This window comes from Narcine bancroftii, chromosome 6 (assembly GCF_036971445.1).
Source record: "Narcine bancroftii isolate sNarBan1 chromosome 6, sNarBan1.hap1, whole genome shotgun sequence".
In the NCBI taxonomy this organism is placed as follows: domain Eukaryota; kingdom Metazoa; phylum Chordata; class Chondrichthyes; order Torpediniformes; family Narcinidae; genus Narcine; species Narcine bancroftii.
In genome coordinates, this window is record NC_091474.1 from 161,247,702 (window position 1) to 161,263,466 (window position 15,765).

A 15,765-nucleotide genomic window follows, 5' to 3' on the forward strand; every position below is an offset into this window, starting at 1 on the left:
CCTATTCCAAATTAAGACTTTTTGTTGGTCTGGATTCCTCCCCCAACCAGCATTGTCTGAATTCTGAGATTTCCTGCTTTTGACTCATTCTGTTTATTCCTTGAAGGACAACTCGGGCCCAAAACATGGCAATATTTTTTTTTGCTTTTTATGGACGCTGAAAAAATTGGCTGAGTTGCTCCAGATACAAGAACAGAAGAAATAAGAGGTTATCTGCTCTGCCATACCATTGAATTAACTCCTCATTTGTCTTAAATACATTCCTCCAAATCTTGAAGCGATGTCTCTGAGTTCTTGTCTCATTTGCCAGTGAAAACAACTTGCCAGCTTCTATCTTTTCTATTCATTTCATGTTTTAAAATACCCCTTCATTCTTTGAAATTCCAATGTAGTTTGAGGATACACAATCTTTCCTCAAACTAACCTCATTCCCAAAATCAATTCGGTGAACCTCCTTTGCATTGCCTTGAAAAAGTAAGACGACCAGAACTGTACACAGTCCTCCATGTGTAGCCTCACAAGTATATATTAGCAGCAGAATTTCCCAGCTATCGAATTTAATTTCTCCAGTAATGATGATCAACAATCCATTTTCCTTTTTACTTACTGCATCTGCAAGCCAACTTTTTGTTCTGTATAAGAACTACCAAGTGCCGCTGCACAACAGCAAGCTGCAATATTTCATCTTTTAAATAGAAGTTTGATTTATTATTTTTCCTTCCATGTGGACAACTTCACCTTGACCAATGATGCACTCCATATGCCAGCCCTAACACACTCACTTAATCTACAGAGTCCTCTCTGCATAATTTGCTTTTACACCCAATTTCGTATTAGTAAATGGCACTACACTTGGTCCCTTCCTCCAAATCATTTATGCATATTTTTAAACAGATACAGGCTCAGCAACAATACTCCAGCACTCCAGGCAAACCTGATGGCACAGATAAATGTTATACCCTAACACTTTGCCTTCTATTAGTTAACTAATTCTCTAACCATACTAATGTATTACAACAATTGGGTGCTTCTTTATCTTGTGCAGAAGTCTTTTGTGCGACACCCACTCAAACATCTGTAAACTTAAATACCAGATACAACCTGTTCCTTTCTGTCCTCTATACTCATTACACCCTCAGATTTATTAAGCATAATAAACACTTTCTAAATCTATGCTATGTCCGCCTAGACTATTTCTATGCAGATGTCTCACTATTTCTTCCTTACTGATATAACAAATGCTTCAGTTCTTACTTGCACCATTTCTTTCAGTACTCTGGGATGCATTCTACCAGAGCACTTATCTACCTTCAGGTCCACTACGTTGCCCAGCACCTTCTGCTGAGCGATAGCAATTGTACTGAGGTATTTGGAGATAACATCCATATCTGGCATATTACTCAACTTCCTCTGAGAATTGACTAAATACTTATTCAAAGACTCAGCCATTTCCACATTATCCGATAATTCCCTCTTTTCATTTTTAGGGCTCTTGTTTCTACTTTAAGAACTTTCACTGTTTTTGTATTCAGTGCTATGATATGTTCCTAATGGATCCTTCCTTTCTTTATTGCTTTGATTTGTGGCTTCTTTGTCCCTTTTTTAAATATCTCCAATTCTTTTAAGCCCCACTACTGTTGATGTCTTTGTTTGCATGACCATTTAATTTATACCTTCATTTCCTTGGCTATCCTACTGTCCTTGTTTTTAAATTAGAATACACTTTTATTGAGCATTATGAAAAATATGAGAAAGACACTAGCTTTGGATCTAAATTTTTCACCTTCCATTTGTGTTAGAAATCCATCCATACTGCAATTAATCTTTCCAAGAGGATCCTTGACTATGAAATCACTCATTTTTACCTGCATCATTACAGAGGACCAGCTCTAACATAGCACACTCCCTTGAAGGTTTTGTAAAATGCAGCTCAGGAAAACGAACTTCCCAAGACCAACTTAACCAACTGGATTTGACCAATCAATTTGCAGATTAAAATCCATAACTGCAATTGTCGTAAAACCATAAGACATAGGAGCCCATCAAGTCTGCCCATTATTTAATCATGAGCGGATTCATTTTCCCACCCAGCCCCACTGCCTGGCCTTTTCCCGTAACATATGGTGCCTGGTAATAAAGAACTTATCAATCTCTGCCTTAAATACACTCAATGGCCTGCCCTCCATAACTGCTTGTGGCTACAAATTCCACAGATTTATCACCCTCTGGCTGAAGAAATTCCTTCACATTTTTATTCCAAGCAGACACCCTTCAACCCTGAAGTTATACCCTTTTGACCTGGACTCACCCATCATGGGAAACATCCTTTCTATAGATATTCTGGCCATGCCTTTCCACATTCAAAATGTTTCAATGAGATACCCTCTCAGTCACAAGCACTGGCCAAGAACTGGCAAACACTCCTCATAGATAACCCTTTAATTCCAAGAATCATCCTTGTGAACCTCCTCTGAACCCTCTCCTCCAATGCCAGCACATATTTTCTTAAATGAGCAGTCCAAAACTGCTCACAATACTCCAAGTGAGGTATCACCAAGTGTCATTCGCCTTCTCATGTATTCTATTTCTCCTGAAATGGATGTCAACATTGCCTTCACCACCAACTCAACATTCAAAATTACCTTCAGGTAATCATGCACGATGACTCCCAGATCCCTTTGCAACTGGATATTTTCAATTTTCTCCCCATTTAAAAAATAGTCTGCCTGTTTATTTTAATATACCAAAGAGCATGGGAGTACACTTTCCAACATTGAATTTAATTTATCACTTCTCTGCCCATCCTCCTAATCCAAGTTCTTCTGCAGCCTCCCTGTTTCCTCAATACTACCTGCTCCTCCTCCAACCTTATCATCTGCAAACTTGGGCTCAAAGCCATTTATTCCATAATCCAAATCAATAATATACAACACAAAAAGAAGCAGCCGCAACATTTACCCCTGTTGAACATCACTAGAAACGCCAGTCAACCAGAGTATGATCCCTACATTGACTACTTCCTGCCAATCAGCCAATGCTCTACCAACACTACTATGTTTTCAGTTTAAACTATGGTTTCTTATCTTGTTAAGTAGGCTCAAGTGCAGCACCATGTCAAATACACAACATTCACTGCAATTCGTTTATCTAGCCTGTTTGTCACTTCAAAGAATTCCAATATATTTGTCAAGCAAGATTTTCACTTAAGGAAACCATGCTGGCTTTGATCTATTTTGTCATGAGCCACCAAGTTCTCCATAACCTCATCCTTGACAATAGACTCCAACATCTTCCTAACCATTGACATCAGGCTAACTGATCTATAAATTTCCTTTCTGCTGCCTGCCTCCCTCCCTTCTTGAATAAGAGTGATATTTGCAATTTTCCAGTCCTCTGGACCAGGCCAGAGTCTATTAATTCCTGAACAATCATTATCAATGTCTCAACAATCTCCACCACTACCTCTTTCCGACCCGAGGGTACAATCCATCAGGTCTGGGACACTTATCCACCCTCCCTTGAAATAATAAATACTAATTTCCTTTCCCTGATACCCCTCAACATCTGGCACCCTGCTAATGTCTTTCATTTTGAACAATGATGCAAAATACTCATTTAGTTCCTCTGTGATTGCCTCATTTCCCATTATTTCTCCAGTGCCATTTTCTAATGGTCCTATGTCTTCTCTCCCCTCTCTTTTATTCTTTATATACTTTAAGCTTTTTGCATCCTCTGATATTACAGTACCACTCCAATTATCCAAAATCATCAGTTATCCAAATTTTAAAAAAAATTTTGGATAAACGAGGATATCTGAAATCCTCATTTATCTGAAATTTTTTTCAGAGCCAAACTGACCAAGGATCTTGGGCTCCTGGGTCCCCAGCGGCAGGAGGAACTTCAAGCTTCCAGGCAGGAGTGGGATCCTCAGGCTCCAAGCACGAACGGGGCCTCATTAGGGAAGGATTGGTGATCGGCGGTGGACAGCATTTTTTTTTTGGTGAGAATCAAACTTTATTTTAAATCTTAAAAAGCCTTACCTTGTTTGTTGTTATATTATCACTGATACATGTGATTTGCTGTCGCTACTGGTCTGTTTTTTTTTAAAATGACCGTTCTCCAAAAAAAAAACTTTTATCCAAAATAGGCCCGGTCCTGACCAACTCAGATAATCAGAGTTGAACTGTATTTGTTAGCCTACTTTCATACTTCATCTTTCCCCTCCTTACAAGTTCTTTTACTTAACTTTTGCAAGTTTTTTTTAAAAAAAACTTTCCATCCTTTATTTTCCCCCTAATTTTTGCTTCCTTGTAAGCCCCCTCTTTTGCTTTTACATTGGAATAACTTCTCGTCAGCCACAGTTGTGCCATTTTTCCATTTGAATATTTCTTTTTTGATATGTATTTATCCTGCACCTTCATTTCTTGCAGAAACTCCACCCAATGGTGCTCTGTCATTTTCCCTACTAGTGTCACCTTCCAATCTACTTTAGCCAGTTCCTCTCTCAAGCCAGTGTAATTCCCTTTACTCCACTGAAATATCAACATATCCAACTTGAGTTTCTCCTGGTTAAATCTCAAATTGAACTCCATTATATTGTGATCAAAACCTCCGAATGGCTCTCTAATCACCTCCAGTGCAATATACAACATCCAATCCATTACAGCTGATCCCAGAGTGGACTCATCAACAAGCTGCTCTAAAAACATCTTGCAGGTTTCCACAAATTCTCTCTTGAGATTCAGTCCCAATCTATTTGCATGTAATAATCCCACCTGACTACCATAACATTGCCTTTCTAACACGACTTTTCTATTTCCTGATGCAATTTGTTGTCCACATCCTGTCTACTGTTTGGAGGCCTACATACAAAACTGTCAACATTGGGTTGTTTTTTTAAACCTTTACCATTTCTGAACTCAACCTACAATGATTCTATAATCTTCTTAACCTATGACATTTTCTAACGATTTAATGTTGTTCCTTACCCCCTCTGCTTACCAGCCTATCCTTTTGATACACTGTGTATCCATGGACATTAAGCTCCCAATGACACCAATCCTTTAAAACATGACTCAGTGATGGCCACATCATATCTGTCAATGTGTAGCTGTACTACAAGGTTACCCATTTTAATTTAAAAACAAAACTTTTATCCTTTATTTGTTTCTTTTGACTGTGTCCCAGTTACATTGCAACTCATCCCTTTGGCTGCAAATTTTGCCCCATCTGTCTGTTCTTCTACACAAACCCCCCTACCAGCTCTTGCTATTTGTGTGCCAACCACCTCTTCAGTCTCTTCACATTAGTTCCCATCCCCTTAAAACACTCATTAACAGCATTAGCAAACTTCCCTGCAACCTGACCCACTTGTATAGGACAGCCCAGTAAAGGTTCCAATAATCGACCAACTTGAAACCCTCCCCCATCACTTCAGTTACACATTTGTCTGTACTATCTTCCTGTTCTGACCTTCCCAAGCTTGTGGTCCCAGGAGTTATCCAGAGATTACTACCTTGGAGGTTCTGCTCTTTGGCCTCTTTCCCAACTCCCTAAATTCATTTTGCAGCACCTGCCTAGGTCATTGGTGCCAAGAATATTCTGCATCAGCTCAGAGAAATCCTGGACCCAAGCTCCCAGCAACTAGAGTCTCTTTGTAGCCACTGAATTTCCTATCCGTTTCCCTGACTATCACTCTACCTGATTTCATCCTTCCCTTCTGAGATTCAGCCAACCCAATGCTATTGGTCTGGCTATTGCCTGGGCCATGTGTCATCCCACTCAGCAGTACCCAAAGAGGTATACTTGTTGCTGCGGAAATGGCCACAAGGGTACCCTGCACTGTCTATTCCCTTCTCCTCTCCCAAATGTCACTCAGCTAGGTATGAGTCCTGTTCCATTCTTACATTATGTCTTTATTGCCTGTGCAGCACATTATTTGGTGGCCTACAGACTACTCCTAGTAATTGTCTCCCCTTTTCTATTCCTAAATTCTACTCAGATTGACAAAATAGAATAGTCTCACTATTGCTGCAATCTCATTCTTAATTTAGAGTGCTACCCCAGCTTCCTATCTTCCAAAAACACCTGATACCATTGGATATTTCATTTCCAGTTATCTCCACCCTGCAACCATATGTGATGCAATTCAAATGTGCTTTTCAATATCACTGCTCAACTGCAAACAGTTACACTCATATCAATTCATCATGTCAAACAACTCAACTGAGGGACATTAAACAAAAATCAGTCATGCAAGTTTCACAAATCCACACGCTTATTTCTTTCTGATTATTTACTTAAATCCCCCTTTTAATCTTCCTCACCAACAGTTCACCTCTCCAATTTCAGAAAGTCGAGTTCCACATATAACCAATTCATTTCAATGTTAACTAATAGATAAATAAAGGACTGTTGGAACAGAGATCTACTTGCACAGCATTAATTGGTATCAGTTGGTTATGCAACCAGTTTTTACTTCAGGCAACAAAAATTAATTTGAAACACAAGAGTCTTTGGCTTCCAATTATATTAAGTAGGACCAGTTCCTCCACAAGGTTAACTGGATTGTAAATGAAAATTGATTTGGTGTAAATACAACAAAGTGACCTAAAAAAAAATTGCAAAACATGTTGTATGCCTCAGTCGAATTAAAGAAATTTGATATCATCCCAGCCCTTGCCATTAACTAAATTTGCAAATACCAAGTACAAAATATTTTTTTTTTTAAACAAAATTGAAATGCTACAAATAACATTGTTGGGGGGGGGGGGTTCTTCAAAAAATTTCATAATTCTCTCAAACTTGTAGTACTTTGTAGAAAAATTAGTTGATCACTCACTTCCTTCTTCATGTCTGGAGGACAGTTAGGCGTTGCTCTGGATAAGAAGGAGGGAAAGTAGGTGTGTAATGCAGATTCCGGTTTGGCTCCGAATGCCAACACTTTTAATTTTGGGTAAAGTTGGCGCAATTGATCCTGTAAACTGAAAGATTTGGAAAATGGTAACAGATTACCAATTAAAATACTTTCCTATTTGCAAGTCATTACACTGCCTAGGCCATGTTCTGAAATAATTACCAAAAGCTGCATGAAACAGCACATCTTAATCTCTTTCATTGCTGTTAGATATAATCCAGTTGAGATTGTGCTGCATTTATTTTGCATTACAAAACAGGATGCATTAAATTACAAAATAGTTCTGAGATATGCAATTTTGAATTTCTGATACAATGGTGACAATCAATGGAAGAGTAGTTTGGGGGAAGAGAAGCTCCCGTGTTGAGAAAAATTCTGCCTTTGCTAATATTGAGTCAATTTACATCTAAACGACACAAGTTTAAATAGCTCATCTGTTCTTTCTCCTAGCCTAAAATGGCCATGTGCTAATAAGTCAAAAACATCGACAAATAAAAATCCAACAGAAGATTGAAAATTACAAGGCAACATTTAAGGATGATCAAGTACCAACAAACTATTATAGAGTTTATGAAGATAGGTGAATTTCCAATCATGGAAATACAATGAGAAAGGGTCAGGTAATGGGTATTATATTTCCAATCATTTCAGAAACAGTAAAGTCACTTTTAATATCAGTACAAAATTAGAGTGGATTTGTGTAGCTGATGAGGGGAAAAAGGGGTAATATGCAGCCTTGAAATAAATTTCAAAAAGAATATTCTCAGAAACCAATAGTTTTCACACAATAGCACGGGATTCAACATTGTAACTTACTTGGATGAAAGTGAGTTATTTGGCATGTATGCAAAGTCCAGCAATGGGAAAAAATCTTTGGGTCCAATTGTTCCAAATCCTTTAGACAAATTAGAATGCATCCTGAAAAGTAATTAGAAATCTAAATAATAATGTTTATTAACACACGTTATAGTAACACACCTGACAGCTGATTGTTCATTTATCCAAAATCGACTTTCATTCTTAATTGTGATAGATTTTGAGGAATTAAATACTGGGCTCCTTAAGACATAACAGGTCAAATACTTCACCAAAACAGCAGCCCCAATTTGATTTTAAGAATAATGTCAACAGTAAAGTTAATAGCAACTCAAGGCATTGGTACACCTACTGTTAAACTCTCTGGAATTCTCAGATACTCTGCAAATCCAAAGTAACACTAAAATAGTTCTGAACAAAAAAAAATCAATCCAATAGCATCACGAATACTCTTGAATACTTTCTAACTGTCCACCAATAATAGCGCCACAAAAAAAATGTCTACAAAGGATTTTTTTTAAATTAACATCATTGCTCCTCTGGCCCCAAACCTTTTTAAAATCAATATCCTTCAGTTTTCAAATCCCTAGCATAAATTATCTGCAAAAAATAATTTGAAGAACTACTGACGCTAAAAACCAAATGCAAATGTGCAGATCAGGCAACACGTGGAGAGAAACAGAATTGATATTTCAGATAAATGTCCCTACATTAGAACTGAAGGATCATCAACCTAAAACATGTATACTGTTTCCCTCATCACAGATGCTGCCCAACCTGCCGAACTGTTTTTATTACAACCTCCGGTTCGGTGTCTTATTCATATTATTAATGTCTGTCTTTACCCTTGTTTAACTGCATGTTGCATAATTATTGCAATCTTATTTTTACTTCCAGGCCTAGAACTGAGCTACTTTGACCAGCTCAGACATCACACCAAAACCTAAGTAGCCAAATGCAAAAAAAACCAGAAACACAAGAATCATGCAATACACAAAGAGAAAATCAGCAGGTCATGCAGCATCTGAAGAAAGTAAAGGGTGACCAAAGTTTCAGGCCAGAGTCCTTCATGAAGGTACCAGCAAAAAGAAAAAAAGAATATGTGGGAGTAGGAGGAAAGAGAGGGAGGAAGGGGCAGGGGAAAAAGTACAGACCAACACACAAGAGGTTATAAATCAGTGGTTTTCAAACTGCCCCCCCTAAACTCACATTCCACCTCAAGTATTCTCTATGCCACAAGTGCTCTGATTAGTAAGGGATTGTTTAAGGTGGTATGTCCATTCCCTATACCTGTCCCCTCCCATTCTAGAATAGAAGGGTCCCCACAACCTGTCCCCTCCTCCCCTAGGGCAGAGTGAGTCTCCACAACCTGTTCCTGAGATCCACTGCTCTTGACCCAATTGTCATTGAAATATTTTGGTTGAGAAAAATTGTTTTTGGTCCATTTCCTTTGGAGTTAAGAAATCGTGCACAAAACAAGTCGATTTGGTATGATGAGAACAGTGGTTTTCAAACCTTTTTCTTTCCACTCACATACCACCTTAAGCAATCCCTTACTAATCACAGACCACTTATGGCATAGGAATTGCTCAAGATGGAAAGCAAGTTTGGGGGGAGGGGGGCAATTTGAAAACCACTACAATAAATGGATACAGGTGAAAGGGCAGAAGAGAAAAAAAGCAAACAAATAATGGGGAGAGAGTAGCTCTCAAAATGGAGAGGGAAGGGAAAAGTATGGGGAACTGAAGGAAAGGAAACAGAAGGATAGGGTAAGAGAGACACGGATGGGTTTCATGAAGATTTGAGGTCAATGTTAATGCTGTCTAGTTGGAGAGTGCCCAGGTTGTTCCTCCAATTTGGGTGTAGCCTCAGTTTGGCAATGCATGACGCCATGGATAGACATGTTGGTGTGGGAAGATAAAAGAGCTGGGCACTGGGAGGACCATGTTACTGCAGCTGACAGAGTGAAGATGTATAGTTATTGGAAGCTCCCATTTTAGTAAAGTGTAAGGGATTTAACTGTAAGGGACTGCGCACACACACACACACACACACACACACACACACACACACACACACACACACACTAGTACTACTGTGCATAGTTGGGGGGACAGATTTAGTGTTAAGGACAGTTTAAAAGACTACAGTTTAAGAGTTAGAAATAAAATTAGTATTTCAAAATTAAACACTGTCTGGTTCATTGTCTGTTGCTGCTCGTTACACATGGTTCATAACATAATGAAATGATCTCCCAGTCTGGGTCCAATCTCTCTGACCTTATGGAAAATAAACCACATGAACTACCATCCTTACTATGTAACAATTTATACACACTATGTTACAAAAGTTATAATCCATTATGTATTTACTACACAAAGCCACAGTAATGAAAAGAAGGCAGTAAGTGGCTGGATATGATGAAAAATGTGGTTATAAACATGGTTAGATTAATGGGTGGAAAATAATGAAACTAATTGGCGAGCCAAGGGATGAAGTCCTGTTAAGATATGAGGTTATGAATGATTGGGTGCAGAAATGTGATTAAGTCAGGACTATAATATATAAAAAAGGGCAGTGTCTCATAGCAACAGGCATTTCAGAGTCCATGCTTTGATTTGTCTCAGCTTTTGTTTGTAAATAAAGACAAACTTTTCTGAAAAATTCTCTGAATTTCCTGACTCATTTTTGGACATGCAAAAGCCACAACGTTCAGGCAACAACATCGGGAACGTTGGATGCAATAGATGTCTCCCACAGATTCACAATTGTCAATTGGAGGGGCTGTTTTGGGCCCAAAATGGTAGTGAGGGAGGAGGCAATGGACACCATTGTAGCATCTCTTGTGGTCATAAGGGGGAGATTAATGGGAAAGGATAAGTGAGCGAGGTAGTCCCAGATGGAGCAGTTCCTGTGAAAAGCAGAGAGGGAAGGGGAAGATGGTAGGATCTTATTATCAGTAGCGAAAATTTCTGATTTTGGATGCAGAGGCTCTTGGGGTGGTAGATGAGGACAAGGGGAATCAAGTCTTTGTTGCGTCTTGGGACAGAGGGCCAGGGCAGGAAGCAGGAAATAGAGATGTGTGTAAGCCCCAAGCTGATGTGCCTCTAGAATTATGGCAAGTAATCACAATTAATGAGCAGGCAATTTTGGAATGGAATGAAGGTTTATAAAAAATTATAAATCAATCTGAAAAGTAAGCAAAGCAACTTTGGTAAAGGAAGTGAGTTTCAGTCAGACCCAAAATTCTTAGTTTAAAAATGCCAAAAATCAGCTATGGAAAGTTTACACCAGAATGGATGAAGGGCAATTGCTGCCTTCACTGTGATTATCCTTCTTATGTACAAGAACATTACCTTGTGCATTACGGGGAGGAATGTGTCCCAGGAATTCAATGGTTGACTGTCTGAACTGGCCCTTTGCTGGATTAACCGTGAGCTTGAACTCTCAAATGGCTAAAGAGCAAATGCAGGTGTTTTCAACGTTCTTAGTGGGTGTGGCTGGCGACAAGAATGTTATCTAAGTAGATGAAAATGAATTCCATGCCATACCCTACTGCATCCATCAGATGTTGAAAAGTTTGTGCAGCATTTTTCAGCCTGAAGGACATCTGGAAAAATTCAAATAAGCCAAGTGGCTTTACAATTGCTGTCTCAGGCACGTCTTCTGGGTTAACAGGTATTCAGTGGTAAATCCTGGCCCCATAAAGATTTGCTGTAAAGTCTCGGATGTGGGGCACAGGATAGCAGTCTGCTGTTGTTGCATTGTTTAGGTGTCCGATCACCGCAGGGTCTCCAGTTTCCCGTGGCTTTGGGCACCATATGTGATTCCGATGGGCTACAAGATCTGCGTATAATGCCTAATTCCTCCATTTTAGCAAGCTCCTGCTTCGCAAGGTGCAATTTTTCAGGCGGCGGATGACAGGCTCTGGCGAATACAGGCATTCCTTGGGCCAAAATATGGTGGCTTACACCATTTTCGCAGTAAAGAACTGGGAGTGCTTTGATGATTCTGGCAAATTCGTTCTTCATACATTTGGGGGTGTGCAAGTGTGGAGAAGGTAACTTTGAATCTCCGAGGCAGAAGATTTGGAAAGTTGTGCTATCCACCAAGCAGTGTCCTTTCATATCCACCATTAGGGATTAGGTGTGGAGGAAGTCTGCTCCCAGCAATGGCTGGGATACGGCAGAAAGAGTGAACCTTCATGTAAACTTGCTACTGTCAAATTTTGTACCATGTTCTTGTCCAGCAAGTAGAGATAGTGTTGTTATTTACAGCCATGAGGTCGGGACCTGCTCCTCTGGTACGTGTCGAATCCTAAAGGAGAAAGGACGCTAAGCTCCGAACCAGTGTCCCTGAGGAATTTTTGTACCGAGAGCTGTAGCAGACATAAAGCAGGCTGTTTCGGTGACTAGCCACCATAGCCATTATCGATGGCTGGCTTGGGCATTTTCCAAGAAAACGCAAGCAGCACAGCATTTGCAGGTAGCAGCACCCCAACATTGGTGAAAGAAGCACCAGCTGCTGTTCTCTAGGTCACGTTACATCTGGTGGAGACTGTATTCTTGTCGTTGAGACTTGAAGGTCTGGTGTCTTGGGGCATGACACAGCATTTATTTCAATGGGCTTCACATCCTGCTGGTTCGTGTGGATGTCCGACTGTGTGGCCATTGCTCAAGGGTCACTGAAATCCTTGTTGCATGATGAGGCTGATGTCAACTGGCAAACGTTCTAGAAATAGCTGTTCAAAGAGCAAATATGGCTTGCGGCCATCCTCCAATGCCAACAGGTCACTCACAAGCTCTGAAGGGGCATGGTCTCCTAGGCCATTGATGTGGAGGAGCAGCGCAGCTCACTCACACCGGGAGAGCCCGGAAATATGTAGGAGTGCTTTCAGCACGTCATACTTGGTGTGCAGTGGTGGTTCCCGAAGGAAATCTACAATCTGGCCATCTGTGTCCTGGTCCAAGCTGCTCACCTCATGATAATACTTGGTAGAATCCATGTCTATTTTTCAGATATAGAACTGTGCCTCTGCCTGTCTGAACCAGACTTTGGGTTGCAACATCCAGAAAACGGGCAGCTTAAGGGATAGTGTTACACTATCGCTGGTCTGAAATTTCATTTTGGGCCAGTCATGGTCATCAATTGTAGCCACTGATGTTGCAGTGGGTAATTCGAGAAGAGAGTAACAAATTGCAGTCGAGAGGAAGTTGAAACAAAACTACAGTAAGACCTTGTTAGAATTCGGTAGTTGGGGTCCAAGATTTCATGTTACAGCTGAGTCACGGAACTGATGCATATATTTCAGAGTGCGGGACTGCCGGCGTCCCTGCCCTGACGTCCCACGCTGGAGGGAGGGGGCTGTCAGGCAACGGGGAGGGGGGCGTCGCTGGCTGATTGTCATCAGCCTGCCCCTTAGTAGTTTGGGGTCCACAGACACCCACGCTATAAGCGATTCCACGGGTTAATGAATCACGTTCTAACAAGGTTTCACTATATTTACTTTATAGGCACGTGCAACTTTTTTAAAAACACCGCGTCTCCCACACCGATGATGTCACTGTGTCCTGATGTCATGACATTCGGCAGTCAGTTTGCTGGAACTTGCAGTGCCACTAAATTCACATCTTTACTCAATGGCAATTGATCAACTGTATTTGACAGAATCCAGAGATAACTACATGACAAAAGATCAATGGAGTCATGCAGCATGGAAACAGGCCATTTAGCACAATTTGCCCACATCCAAAATGCACCACCTGCTTACATTTGGCCCATATCTCTCCACACCTATCCTATCCATGTATTTGTTCATGATTTTTCTTAAAAGTTGTAAAAGCACCTACCACAACAACCTCCTCCATAAACTTCACCTCTGTGCAAAATAAGTTCCTTTCAGGTTCCTGTTAAGTCTTTCTGCTCACATCTTAAACCTATGTCTTCTGGTTATGAGTTCCCTTTTTCTGGGCAAAAGGCTCTCTGCATACAAATCATTACTCATGGTTTTGGTAAATCGTGCAATCACTGATCAACCTGTTCTCTGAGAAATAGTCCTTGCCAACTAAGCCTCTCCCCAAGGCTCAATACCCTTCCCCCACCCCCCATCCCATCGTAGAGTCTTGACAACATCCTACAAATATTCCCTACACCCTCTCCAGCTTCACAACAGCTTTCCTGCACAGTGACCAAAAATGAACACAATACTTCAAATGGGGTCCCACTTGGATCTTGTACAGATGCAACACAACTTCCCAACTTCAATATTTTGATGAGTGAATGCCAATGAGCTGAAAACCTTTGACCTGCCCATGTACCTGTGATGTCACTTTCAAGATACTCGTGGCTCTCTCCACTCTACAGTACGCCCTATATTCTTTACCATTCACTGTGTAGGCCTTACCCAGGTTAGATCTCCCAAAACGCAACACCTCACTTTCTATATTAAATTCCATCAACCATTCCTCTGCCCAACTGATCAAGATCCTGCTGCAATCTTTGGCAACCATCCTCACTATCTACAAATGAAGAGTATTCAGGAGTTATACTTGGAAAATGAAAAAATGATATTTTTAACTATTCAACTAGAAGAGAGTAGCAAACCATTCTTTATTGAATACTTGTCATGAAACTGGTCAGATACATTTATAGACTTGGCATCAGATTTCACAATTTAAAATCTTTTTTTAAATGTGTACTCACATCAGCAATCTGTCCAAGTAGCTGATTGCAAAGGCCGATAGCGCTTTCATGCCCAATACAGGAAGCATAATGTTGAGCCATACTAGAATAGAGAAAGAGCAGCTCTCAGGCAGAAAATTTGCTTGCATTATATTCATTTTCGATTTAAACATTTTGCTTAATTACTTGGGGAGAATGCAATGATGGAAATTTTGAAACTAGGTTAATTAAAATGATAATACTTGTAGAAAGAATAATTTCCAGATACTGGGAATCTCATTCATAAAAATATTGAAAATCAATTGACTAACTGAAGCAGCTGATTCTAAGGCAGGTGGATGACTTTTCTCTCTCCATTAGCCTCATCTGCTGGACATGTCCATAGCCATGCCATTAGCAACAAAAACAAACATAAAGGTGCTTCTTTCTCCCACATCAATCTGTTTGGTCTCATTCCATCAGAGATGTTCTCATTCTGCTTGCCTATCTTCTAGACTATTGAGAACTACTTTTTCTATCCCTAAACTCTCAAGCCTTTTCTCCCTGTTCTGATGAAGGATTTTGGATGTGTTTGGCATTCATAAAATATCTGTATGATCAAGTTAAAAGTTAAACATTTACAACTGATTTGCCTCCAATGGGAGATAAATTCCAGACTTTATCAAGGTTAAATCCACCTACTCACAGATAAGTTCATTTTCTGTCATTGGCAATGACGTCAAATATTTAAGAGGTCAACTGGCAAAATAATTGTTGACAATAGTGGAAAGTTGCCTGGACCACTGAGAACAATCAGGTTCAAAACATGCTTATTCTGTAGGACCACTCAAGGATGATGAGCATAAAGCAAAAATATTTTTTTCTGAAAAGATGACTATAGATTTGTCTGCAAGACGACAAACCAACGAGCCATTTAAAAGAGATACAGATAAGGATGTGAAATTCAAGCAGGAAATTCATCAATATTTAAGTGTGGAAGATTGACAGGTAACTGCCAGCCTACACTTAGATATGAAGTTTATATTGTTACGACAAAGACCAACAGCAACAGAAATTCACCAAGATAATGGTATCTTCAAAACAATATTTTTTATTAATAATTATTAGAAATATAAAATCTTATTTAACTCTAAACTTAATCCAAGTGTGTGTGAACTACCCAAACCATTGCGGCTAAGGCACAATTTTGAAGTCGATTCAAAGTTCAGTTTTAGAAATCTTGTGTTGAAACTTAGAACTTTTAAAACTGTTTTTCAGAAATAATTATGTAATTGAGACACCAAGACATCAGACATCTCAAAACTCACAAATTCTTGGCAAGTTGCTTTCAAAAATAAAATGTTTCTTTGTAC

At 39.7% G+C, this 15,765-nt stretch overlaps 1 protein-coding gene across 2 annotated transcripts in view; it reads right to left on the bottom strand.

The window, feature by feature from the left end:
* tmem214 (transmembrane protein 214) overlaps positions 1-15,765 on the bottom strand; it is a 77,551-nt gene that overhangs the window by 23,799 nt on the left and 37,987 nt on the right. For both annotated transcript variants that reach the window (XM_069886512.1, XM_069886511.1), the window contains 3 exons: positions 14,435-14,516; positions 7,733-7,834; positions 6,842-6,983 (listed from right to left, as the gene is read on the bottom strand). In XM_069886512.1, coding sequence (XP_069742613.1) covers positions 6,842-6,983; positions 7,733-7,834; positions 14,435-14,516 — 326 coding nt within the window. The remainder of the gene's footprint in view (positions 1-6,841; positions 6,984-7,732; positions 7,835-14,434; positions 14,517-15,765) is intronic.